The sequence below is a fragment of the Manacus candei genome, unplaced genomic scaffold (genome assembly GCF_025592945.1).
Source record: "Manacus candei isolate 608988 ecotype Guabito, Panama unplaced genomic scaffold, ASM2559294v1 h1tg000026l, whole genome shotgun sequence".
In the NCBI taxonomy this organism is placed as follows: domain Eukaryota; kingdom Metazoa; phylum Chordata; class Aves; order Passeriformes; family Pipridae; genus Manacus; species Manacus candei.
Genome location: NW_026138074.1, coordinates 30,300 through 42,375, shown reverse-complemented (window position 1 = coordinate 42,375; position 12,076 = coordinate 30,300). Strand labels below are relative to the sequence as shown.

At 38.1% G+C, this 12,076-nt stretch overlaps 1 protein-coding gene across 3 annotated transcripts in view; it reads left to right on the top strand.

The window, feature by feature from the left end:
- The window catches only part of BMPER (BMP binding endothelial regulator), a 148,013-nt gene extending 136,176 nt beyond the window's left edge, over positions 1 to 11,837 (top strand). For all 3 annotated transcript variants that reach the window (XM_051789073.1, XM_051789072.1, XM_051789074.1), the window contains 2 exons: positions 4,168 to 4,298; positions 9,932 to 11,837. In XM_051789073.1, coding sequence (XP_051645033.1) covers positions 4,168 to 4,298; positions 9,932 to 10,113 — 313 coding nt within the window. In that variant the 3' untranslated portion in view covers positions 10,114 to 11,837. The remainder of the gene's footprint in view (positions 1 to 4,167; positions 4,299 to 9,931) is intronic.
- The last annotated feature ends 239 nt before the right edge of the window (positions 11,838 to 12,076 follow it).

Genomic DNA, 12,076 nt, shown 5'->3' with positions numbered 1-12,076 from the left:
ACAGTGAGGCACTTGGTACCAGTCAAGGACTTGGAGGTTGACTGTGCTATGGTGCTTATGCAGAGCGGGGATTCCAGATAAAGTGAACCATCACACACAAGTATTTTTTAGAAATGTAAATATGTCCTAAAAATAAATGTAGTTTTCTTTTGGACCACAACATCATTGCATCTCTGTGTTATTCCATGATTTCACTGAGGGCAGAACTAAGGCTGCCTGTGTGTGTATTTTCATAGCTTTTAAAATAACTTCATTTTATAAGTAATGTGCACTGCAGTCTTTTCATGGGATTATTTCTATATGACTATAATGTTTTGATATTCAAGCTTCTAATATATTTTTGCTTCATTTAAGCAAATGTTTTGTTCTTGGTAAAGAGTCACCATACCTTGTAAGACCCAAAGTCTCTGTTACTGTGCAGTACAGTAACTTGTCAGTACACCCTCATTATTGGCATAATTTCAAAGTTTTACTGAAGTGTGTTTTTCTGTTATTTGAACAGTCCAGTCAGGTTAGAGTGGAGATAAGCTTCTGATACATGCAGTTAGTGTCATCGAATCTGTTTATCAGATTCAAAGGAGGAATGATGAGAAAGCAGAATCTGGGGCAGCAGAGAATAATTTTTGAAATGGAGAGGGTAAAAATATAGAAGCTATGGGCATACCAAAGATTTTTGCGAGGGGAAGTGATTAGGACAGCACACAAGAATCAGTTTTTAAATTTACCTTTAACACAACTGTAACAATAGTAGCTGTGAGAAATGTAATTAAGTGCAAGAAGTAAACATATTTTGATAAAAATACAGACCCAAAGTCAAAGCTTGCCAATGGGCCATCGGCAGGTCCCCCTCATAGCCAGCCCGCAGAGAACAGACATCTTTTTTTTCCTTGTCCCTTCCCAGAACTTCTCTTTGACTCTCACAGTGGCTATCAAATAAAGCAGATACCTGCTCCTGGTGATTTCAGAAGTAATATAAAAAGACCCCTCTCCCCCATCTGTCAATCCATCTAACTGCAATTAATATTAATGCATTAAACTTGCCAATGAGGAATTTCATTAGGAAATAAAAGAAGATTTTATTTTGATTCACTAGTCTGTGGATATATGTTTCTTTACTCTAATTTTTTATTTAACATTAATTAATTGATTAATTAAATTAACCTTACAAATAATTAGCAATTGTAATTCATTAATAAAACTTCTGCAATCTGATGATTGCTCCTCAGCCAAGCCTAGGGCTTGAGTCCAGCAGCTGTCACCAGGGTTAAACATTTCAGGAAAATAAAAATTACATAAGCAATTAGGTATGTAATGAATCAGCAGATTGTTTGTGTTGCACATGGCATGCTACCTCCCTCAGTGGACACCCGTGCTGAACACTAGCAAATAGTGCTGATCCCAACCAAACTCAGATGGAGCCTGCAGTCTGGAATGTGGATGTCCATAGCCATTACAATGCCAAGGGTTAATGGCATAGTGTTGCTCACATGTGTACAGGGACTAACCTCTCTGCACTCTCAAAGAGCATGCCTGCCCTCCTGCAGACTGAGAACAGTGCCCTCACTTCCCTAATCCCCCAGACCATGCCTAGGCTTTGTCAGGGTGAGTGCTAGTTTTGCCATGAACATGTTAACAGTTAAAAAGATGGGGTGATTGATGGTGAGCCTGGAGATTTCCTGACCTGGTGCATTGACTCTGTGCAAGAGGTGGCATCCCTCTCTGAGTAATAGTAGAAAATGTATTTATGCTCTAAAAGGCAGAGGAAGTACCTCAGGTTTAGGGTCTTATAAGGCAGGCAGTCCGTGAAAATGTAGCCAACCTGACACTGGTAAGCATCCCTAGACACCGTGGACATCAACCATAACTAAATCTGAGTGGAGAGCAGTAACATGTGATTGATAAAGAAGGCTGACACAGAAATAAAAATAGGGTAAAATGGTATCTCAATAATGAACTTTTATCTATGGAGATTATTACAGACTTTATTTGTGAGAATAATTTGCTGCAGTAGCAAAGAAGCATCTACTTCACTGTAAAATGAGACATGAACCTCCTAAACTGCATGGGGCATATGGAGTTTGCTGCATATATGATATATGCAGTGTCTGCTGCTGGGAGATCACAAGGAGATGTTGTGGCTAAGGGAAACAGTGTGCAGATATTTAGTGTGTTGTATAAAAAGGTGACCCTTTGTGCTCATACAAGGCCTTTCATCAGGTTACAATATCAAACCATGCCAAGGATGTTGTGCTGATCTGTTGCTGATCTGTTGTGCTGATACCTATCAGCTGTGGAATGCATACACCAACATTTGTTACTGGAAAAGATGTAAAGGGACCTACCACACAACTAAAGTGAAATAAAATTACATTGTCCCTAGAAAGTAAAGTTATTTCAGTTATTTCAGTTATTTCAAATGAAAACAACTGGTCTGTAAATATGTGCATGTTATATATTTGATCCAAAGCAATTCTGTTTATTCACAGCATATATATATATATATATATATATATATATATATATATATATATATATATATATATATATATATATATATATAAGTGAAAACAGGACAGGTAACCTTTTAGCACTTACGTTACTCATCTGTCTCCATGAATTTTTAGGTAATTTAATGTTGGGGTCCACTGAGAGTAAAATTGTTAAAAGTTCATGGAAACATCAAGCAGAATTGTCAGGTTTAACCAAATGAATAGTCACCAAACTAGCCAGTGACTTTAGCAAGGGGAAATACTCCTCTTTAAGGGTCACTGTTGGATATGCAGGAACAGGTTTGTCTGTGTTCAAGGGACCACTAATCCTCTTTCCTAGTTTTGACTAAAGGGTTCCTAATGACTCTAAAGCATTGTATGGACATTAGGGCTCCTGATTACTTTGACTGAGGTGCTTGCATCTTTTCCAAGCTATTACCTCTTCAACTATGGAGAAAGTTTCTGGGAAATTAGGCCTATATCCATCCTTCTCCTATAGAAAATTGAAATTACAGTCCACAGGAAGAGCAGTTAACATGAAGAGTTCATCATTTTTTACTTCAGGCCTTGGTCTTTCTGGAGGATTTGTGCCTCTCACAAATGTTGTCTTGTCCTTTCAGGAACAGAAAAGTCCCTGAAAATGAATGGAGCAGAGGTCTTGCCCATTGACACCCAAGGTTCGGACACAGAGCACCCTCAGTGGAAAGCAGATGAACTGAGGGCATAATTTTCAGACTATGCCTCCCCTGTACCTTGCCTTTAAATGATTCTGCTTGGAGCAGTAGATACTCTCTGAATTTGCATTGCTGCATCTGCAGAAGTGTTTAGGCATTTTGCATATGTAGAAACCACTGTCTGCAAATCCGCCAGTTATATTTTAGGTCTGTGCCAAATGGGCACATGTTCTGGATGAGCTAACTTGAAATATAGTGGTGACATACACAGTAGCAGTTTCACGTAGGGCCATGTTAGCAGCTTTGCTCCCTGTTGTGTTTTGTGGTGATTCCACATAAGAATGCAATGGAAGAAGAGGGCGGGTGGTATTAGTAGGCGCCCGGGGGATTTCCTGGCATGAAACTGCTCAGTTCTGCTGCATCACCCCTGCTCCTTCAGAGTCTCTTAAAGTCTGTCACTTAGTAGTGATGCTGATGAGAAAATAGGCATATAGCTATTCTGAGGCCTTCAAAGTGGGGAGAGTCTGGAGGTAACCTGGAAAGAAGGCATCATCCTTGCGTGGAGGGGCATGTGCTTACTACTTACAGAAGTCATACACTTAATACTACCAGTATTATAATTGGTAAAATTATAAAATTATTACTTTCTAGAAAATAAGAAGTTTTTATTTTATGTTGACACAAAATCGTTGCAAAACTGGAGTTTTCCTGCTCCCACTGTGTTCTGTGTCCTCTCTGCCTGATGTTTTTTGAGTCTTCTCACCTTCCTGCTTCTGTGTGGTTCCCTGGTGCTTTTGAGACTTCTCTACATCAGAGTAGCGCATCAAAAAAAAGTGATGAGTGCTTGGGATGTAACAGCAGGGATGCTTTTAACTTTCTTGCCATTTAGCACAAGTTGCTGTAGCATTGAAGGCCATGTGACTGGAAAGTCAACAACTCCAAACCTCAGGCAGATATGTGCCAAAGCATTCCTTGCTTATTTGTTTTGGGGCTTTGTTCTGCAGGTCCTGTGTGACAGATATGTGCGAGTGTCCGGTCCATAAAAACTGCTACTGTGAATCATTCCTGGCATATGCCCGAGCCTGTCAGAGGGAAGGTCTGAAAGTCCAGTGGGTGCCGGAGCAGAATTGTGCAGGTAAGCATTTTGGGACTGCTTGTTTTTAAGCCAGTGTGCAGGCTAATAGGCTACTATCCTTTTACTGATGGAGGAAGACCAAAAATGAACCATCCAGAAAGGACTGGTATTGCAACAATTTGGAAGTTCTTGGAAGTTTTTCTTTCAGGATATGTAAATCCTTGATTACAGATAATGTTTAAACTCCTTTGACCTCCTGTCAAAACCCAGTTATATTTCCAGAGACAACATGCATGTATGATTGCAGGAGGTTCAACAAGGGAAGAAGAGAGAATGTATTTAATAAGAATATAAAAATACAAACCTGTGTTAATTTCCTAGTAATTAATTTCCTAATCCCCCTGTGATTAGGACTTCATTAATTGTAAGTAATTGTGAGTAATTGTTTCTGTGAGAAGCAGTGGTCTGTGGTAATGGGCACTTGAAGTAAAACGCAATATTGCAGATGAACATTTCTCCTGATGATGGTCTCATTAATTTAGGACATTCTGTAACAGCATCGGTTTGCCTGGAAATGTATTCAGATTTATGTAAAGCAATTAACAGTAGCTGGAAAAAAAAAAAACCACTGAGAAGAGGATACTCAGTGCTGGTCAAAGAGCTATTACTCTGTGGTCCATTTTGGTGCTTGTGAGTGGCTCAGGGTCTACTCTCTCAACTTCAATTTCCTTTTCTGTTGAAGGCATTTTAGCAGGGATGGGTGAGTGACAGAGCAAATTGCATTTGATTGACTGTTCCCAAAAGACTAATTTTTTTTCATGCAAAGGAACAGAACAGAACAGAACAATCCAAACAGGGTGTCACTAAGTGAAAACACTATTCAAGGATGTGGTCTCAGGTAATGCTAATAACATATATAATTTTAATCTGTTGATCTGGAAGCAGATCCATGCGGAACATGAAACAAGCATTGTGACTTTTATTTCCCAAAGCACTTCAGACTGAGACTTCACTGTTGCAGATGCTGTAAAAAGAATAAAAACTCCGGTCACTGCCTTAAGGAGTTTATACAAGTGTTGACATATCACGACTTAACTAATTGAGGCTTCATTTCACAATTTTTTCTGGCATCTTACCAAAGACAAGAAAAGTTTCTGAGGCAAAGACAGTCCTTGAGAGAACATTATGATGAAATTTAAACACACAACTTCCATTAAAGCTAATGAGAGAAGTGTTTAAATCCACACAAGTTTTTTAATTTCAGTGCAGAGTTGTAGAAGAAAATGGGAAGTCTTGTTAAGCAGAAAATATAGATAAGCTGTATATGGCCAAGTACCCTCAAAACACTTACTTAAGTATCCAATATCAAACAAGTAGCACCATCTTCTATGTTAAATCATATGGTAAACATTAAAGTGCATCCACTGCACTCTATATGGTACCACTGACCAGCATCAAGATTTTAATCTTTAACTTATTTCTTTCTCTCCAAAACTAGTAGTTATAATTATTGTGTCCCAATTAGAGAGAAAAGTTCCTATGTAAGAAAAAAATATATCTGTAATAAAACTTTAGTATTCTGTGAATTTCATTTCCTGCTTGACATTTCATAGCTGGTGGGATACTTGCAAGAGTTGTGTTCTCATGAAAATTATGTATACTTATTAGTAAAGTCAGGTTTAATTATACTTTTGTGTGTTTTAAAACCAGATCTTGTATGGTTGCCAGTTTCTCTACCCTGACTGCTGTACTCTTAGTTTATTTTTATAATCTTCAGAAAACTTGTGTTGTCTGGAGGGCCAACCAAACAGGATGCTCAGGAGGCTGAATTACATGTCCTATTCCCTGTTCTTCTCTCTCCCCCAGTATGACAGCATATCCTCCTCTACATTCTTACACAAAATACTGCTGCTCAAGGTTTGCTGTCCTATGAGGTTGGCTTGATAAGGGAAATATCAGTTCTCATTTAACTGGAGGAGTAAAAATAGAAGCTAATGAGTGAGGAAAATGGCTAGGGTGGGAAAGAGTTGGTGAGATCCACATGGTAACTGAGAGGGTTAGGAAAAGGATATGGGTTTCCATAGGAAGTAGAGGGGAATGAGACCTGTTGGGATGGGTACAGGAAGAAATATTATTTGTAAAGAAGAAATTAAAAGCCAGGAGAACCAGTGTGAGGGAAATAAGAAATAAGAGGAAGTGATACATGCAAGAGCAAAAGGAAAAGATACAAATGGAAGGAAGGGGTTTGAAAATGAAAGGAGAAAGAAAAAAAGATTTTTTTAACCCAAGAAAGGCTAAGCAAGCAGTTTATAAAGTGCAGTTAAGTAAACTGATGTGGTGAAAGACCTTGGGCCATAGTAATTTAACACTGCATTTCTGAGGACACTGAGAGGAAAAAGACTCAAGGATGGTAGATGACAATAACTCCCTGCCATGGGTATGACTTCCAATGCAAGAAGAAAAATCAGATGAGGTCTGTAGTATAGTGCAGAGTACACAAGGTAGCACTTATGTGCTTACATGCTACAACAGCCAGTCAGTGCCCAGATCTATTGCCTTTTACTATGTTAGAAGAAGATGTGAATTGCAAGCACTATGAGTGACATTCCGTTTGAAAGTCCTACAAAAGACTGTGGCCAAACTGTAACACCAACAGAAGAAGCAGGAAGAATCATTGATGCTCAAATATTAGTTCAGAATTTTATGTGGAATTAGATTTACTGGATATCATCCACTAAGGGAATCCATCAGCAGTTATATGTTACATATTTTGGCTTTTGTGTTGGGGAATAAGAATTCTTCTTATATATTATGGCCATGTCTACAAAGACAGGCACAGAGAGATACAAGCCTCCTCTGTGAAACTGCCAAAGTGGCTGGAATAAACCAGGTCTAGTCTGAAAACTATAGCCTTATTAGGGAGGGTTTATAAGCTCAGGCACAGTGCTGTATTTATGTGACTGTGTGGCTTCTGGACTGGAGCTGGCTATTTTCCCACCAGCTTAGAAAGTAGTCTGAGGAAGCTCACATCTGTCATGCCAAACACATGTTCTAGAAGAAGAGTGGAAAAATCCTGTTGGGACTGGTAATGTTGCAAAAATACAGTATTATTAGTAGCTTTTGTACTTTGGGGTTAGGTTTTTGATTTTTTTTTGCTAGTGTGCTAAGGAAGTTATTAGTAACAGAGCTCAGTTCTTTGAGAGAGGAATTTGCCTTAAAAGATGGGTGCAAAGGCATCACTTCTGTTTTCCATGTTTGCATGGTACTGAATCATTTCAGCAGCCTCTGGGAAGCCTACTACAGAATGTCTTTATTTTTATTTTTTAAACTGTTGATGACGTGGAACGTTCTGGATCAATCAAAACACATGTTAACGACTGAATCACTCAACAATAAAAGCCATCCAGGGAACTTAAACAGCAACCATTTTCTGATTTTTCCCTTGACAGCACGTTAATAATGCCATTATAGGCTGCCTACAGCAGAAAGTAAAGTCATCATTGTCTTCTACATGGCATCATCTGAAGGAAAAGGACGTGTTTTGACATACCACATTCATGTGTGGTAGAGCAGAACTGGGGAGTACTTACAGATGCCACAGCTGCTGAGAGAAGGCTGTAATATATTCTCATTTGCTCTGGGGCAGAGAGGAGGAAGTGTAAAGGAGACCTTGGCCAACTTCCCTCAAACCCACCAGCAGAGGAACCAAACAGAGCTCAGGTGGAATGACGGGCGTAGAGCTTTGTGGGATGAAACCTGTGCAGCCTTAAAACTGAAGCTCATAGAACTTTTTGTATGGAAACTGCATACACTAGAGTCTAATGTCTGTTTTTGGTTGGTCCATTAGAGATCCTTTGAAGGGAAACTCATTTTCAGAGACAAAGGAGAAAAGCTTCTAGTAAACAGCCCCCTTAAGATAATAGAGATTCAGTCTCTATTCTTAACACACTATCTAAATGTAGAGTCTCTTGTGAATCTAACATTTTATTCTATGCTCAATATTGCTTGCATGTTTTTCCTACCTTCTAATTTCCTGTTTCATTTAAATTTCCTTTTAATTATTCCTTTTGTTTGTTCCTTCTTTAATGTGCATGAAACTTATCATGCAGAGCAAGATAGAAATGTAAAGCTGGAAAAAGTTCTCAGAAGATCTGTGTCCACAAGCTGAAGAAGCCTATCTTAAACATTGCTGAAAGATGTTTTTTTTCCAACCTATTCTAAAGCAATGTGCAGTTAAAGATGTCTCACAGTGTTTTTAGATAGGTTACTCTGGTACTTAAAGATAGAAAGCTTTTTTTTCTTTCCTGATATATAATATCCAGCCAATATTTAGCTGCTGATTCTCTGTAACTCCAGGGTAGTTTTCTGCTGTACTATGCATTTTTTCCAACTTTGTGTTTGCTTATTAATATCTGTGTCCTGAAAACTGTGTATGCATTCTTGGTTTAATTCCTTCTTCAGGGTTGCTTTTCAGATATGAATGAATTCCATGAAATGCACAAGAAGTAAAACTTGCAAGAAGCTGATGCTTTGTTATTAGTGAAAAGGAACCCCTTAAATTTATGATGCCTTAGCAATAAGACTTCCATCCTCTTTGATACACTCTTATTCATATTTAATAAATTAATTTCTGTCTATTTTCTCTTTATGAATAATAACAGTACTGTAGTAACACTGTAGGGCAATCGTCATGACAAAACAGCATTTTCTGTCTATGACAGAACTGTTCTTTAAAAAATCTTGACCTTCAGACTCTCTGGAAGTTGAAGAAACCTTCATAATGCAATCACCTCTCTGTAAATAGAGATGGATCTGGATCCTTGAGATCCCTTACCATCTATAAACTGTTTTATCAGTACTTGTTTTTGCCATCAGCACAGCCGTTAAAAAGAATAACAGACTTTTATTTGCTATCCAACTATGTGTTATTCTACACACTGAAAAGGCAGAATAGAAAATGTTGACAGTTTAAATATTGATCTGGAGCGGTTATAGTGCTTTTAGCTGAGCCTTCAGTGGTCTTTTATGTTGAAGATGCATTGAACTGTCAGCTACATAAATTAATGAATAGCTACTGGAATCATTAAGTACAAGAATCCTCATTCTCAGTGATCCCTTAGTAAAATAGCCCAAAACATAATTGATTTTTAATTTTTGTTTGTTTTGTTTAGAAATGATGCTACTGGGTTAACAGCATTGATCTGGTTTGCTGCAATATGCAATATAGAAAGTACAGTCTTAGGGTCAGAAAGTCTGACTTGGTGAATTACTCTGTCTTCTTCTTTCAGTGGGAGTGGAACTGATAATAAATGTCCTTGTAAATGTTTCAGAACATTTCATAAAAGGCATTGTAATAAATAAATAAACAGTGTTATTCCTTTATTATAAAGCATAGATCTACTTATAGATAGAAACACTCCCAAGGCTTTATGCACTGTCAACTGTGTTAAAATTCTCAAAAACTTCAAGACTGCTGTGGACTTTATAGATTTTTGATTAGGAATTTTGCTACTTTTATATTTGTGATGTAATATGGTGAAATCTTTTTACGAATAATTTTTACCTCGACATAATTGCCATACTGAAATGTGCTTTTTGATATTTGCAGTAGAAACCAAGCAAACAGATAAGGAACTTCCAGTGTGGGGGCTCTGTGTAATATGCATATTTTGTTCCTTTTAACTGCCTTTCAGCAACCCAGTGTAAACACGGTGCAGTTTATGATACTTGTGGTCCAGGATGTGTCAAAACGTGTGACAACTGGAATGAGATCGGACCATGCAACAAGCCCTGCATTGCAGGGTGCCACTGTCCAGCAAATTTAGTTCTTCACAAAGGAAGATGCATCAAGCCAGTCCTGTGCCCACAGCGATGACATTAGTTCTCCTTCCGTGGACACTAATGCAGGTGGTCACTGACCCCTTTGATGCTCACAGCCAGTGAAGGACTCCAGCTGTTTGTGTGCAGATTCTGCAAAGTACACGTCTACTCACAGAATGTAAATATGTTCCTGTGTGTGTATTTATGTGTCTTTATGTATACACACATGGCACCTAGAAAGATATATAAATGTATACTGTGTGTATGTAGATACACGTCCATACACAAGTGCCCTAAACGTAAGTACGATCCATATATTTATATATATGTCCACACACAAATATACATAATTTCTATATATGATAGAAGGATGAATTATAATATGTATATTTTTTGCTATAAAGTTTATGTATTATTATTTCTAGGACCCTAATCTTTCAGTCATTGTATAAATAAACAAGGCGTTTTTAATATAAAATAGTGGCATGAAAAGATTGGATGATTTTGCCATTGCATAACTTTGTCATTTCCAAGGAAACTTTTCTAGGGCCATAGCACTGCCAGACTGGATTAGTTTCAACACAGAACCTGAATTTACGGTTGTACAGGAAACACATTTCTCTGGAGATGGAGGATTTATCTAGGAATATTTCATGCGTACCTTAGAGCTGCATAGTGATTGGTGACAGTGCTTAATCAGGCAGAGAAAGCTAAGGATTGGCTTTTATGCTATACTGAAATAACTGTGCAAAATCATTTCCAAAGCTGGTTGGAGAACTGCCAGTATGGAGATATTTCTTTCTGGAACGGCACCAAAGAGTCAGGGGCCAGATTTTCAAAAGTGTTCGGCATCCAGCAGCTCGCTTTGAAAATCTGACCACTTCCCATTTCATATCCTAATACCCCATCTCTGTTGTTGTGTTTGGCAGTAGCTGTGAATACACAATAAGAAGCTTGAAGAAAATATTCATGTACATATTAGCCCCTTTAACATGTTTGAAACTGCTACATTTGTTTCATATTTCCTCCAAATGTTATGCAGAAAGCAAATCCCACAGTGAAGTGTTTGATTTCAGTGTGCCTTAAAACATTAAATAATGCTGTGTTTTGTAACTCATTTAATTTATCAGCATGGTTACAAATTCACCACACCAAAAAATAGCAGAGAATGTCAAATGCTAATTGGAGAACTGCAATTTATTTCCTTAGCGGTCTTTTGGTTGAAGTTTCTGAGCATGTGGGCTCTATGAAGTTTACATATCTTTTTAAGTCTCCCAGGGGAGAAGCAATAATATGGGATTTCATTAGAAACTGTTAAAAAAGCCATACAACTTTCTCCAGCATGAAGGGACTTTTTCTTCCAGTGGAAAGCCTCTTGTAGAGCCTGATGGAATGATCTCTGGAGATGATAGAAATCTTCAGGCATCTGATTTAGGTTTATAATGAAGTAATATCCTCCTTCACAGCTACTTCCATCATGCCTTGCCTTGAAACTGCACATTGTAATGCTTTGAACAACTTTCTCCTTTTAATTCTTCACTCTCCAGGAAGTTAAGCAGGGTCTGAGTTTACAGTAAGTGAGTGGGTACAGCACACTCACGTTATACAACCTGTCTGTTATCTCATCCTGGAGGAAGATGCTGAGGGAACATGATTAACTTAGGCACCACACTATCCTAAATGCTACACCACCACAGTGTTAAAAAGAGCTGGGCATATAATGCCAAGAGCGTTCCATGGATGTTCATCCAAATCTTAAATAAACTCAGCTTGACCCTTTTATGTCCCCTTTGTGTTCGTTTTCTGGGAACAATCAAATAATTTAGTTTTACTGGCAGAGGGGCTTTTGAAGACACGGACACAAGTGCACTGGGAAGCAGAATTGCAAATGTGTGGATCCCATCAGAGCAAGAAACTAGAAAAGTTTTACATGTCTCATGTGATAACTGAATGGCAAAGTGGAAATTTAGAACAATTGCAGTTTGTTCAAGGCATTAAAATATAAAATGACAGTCATT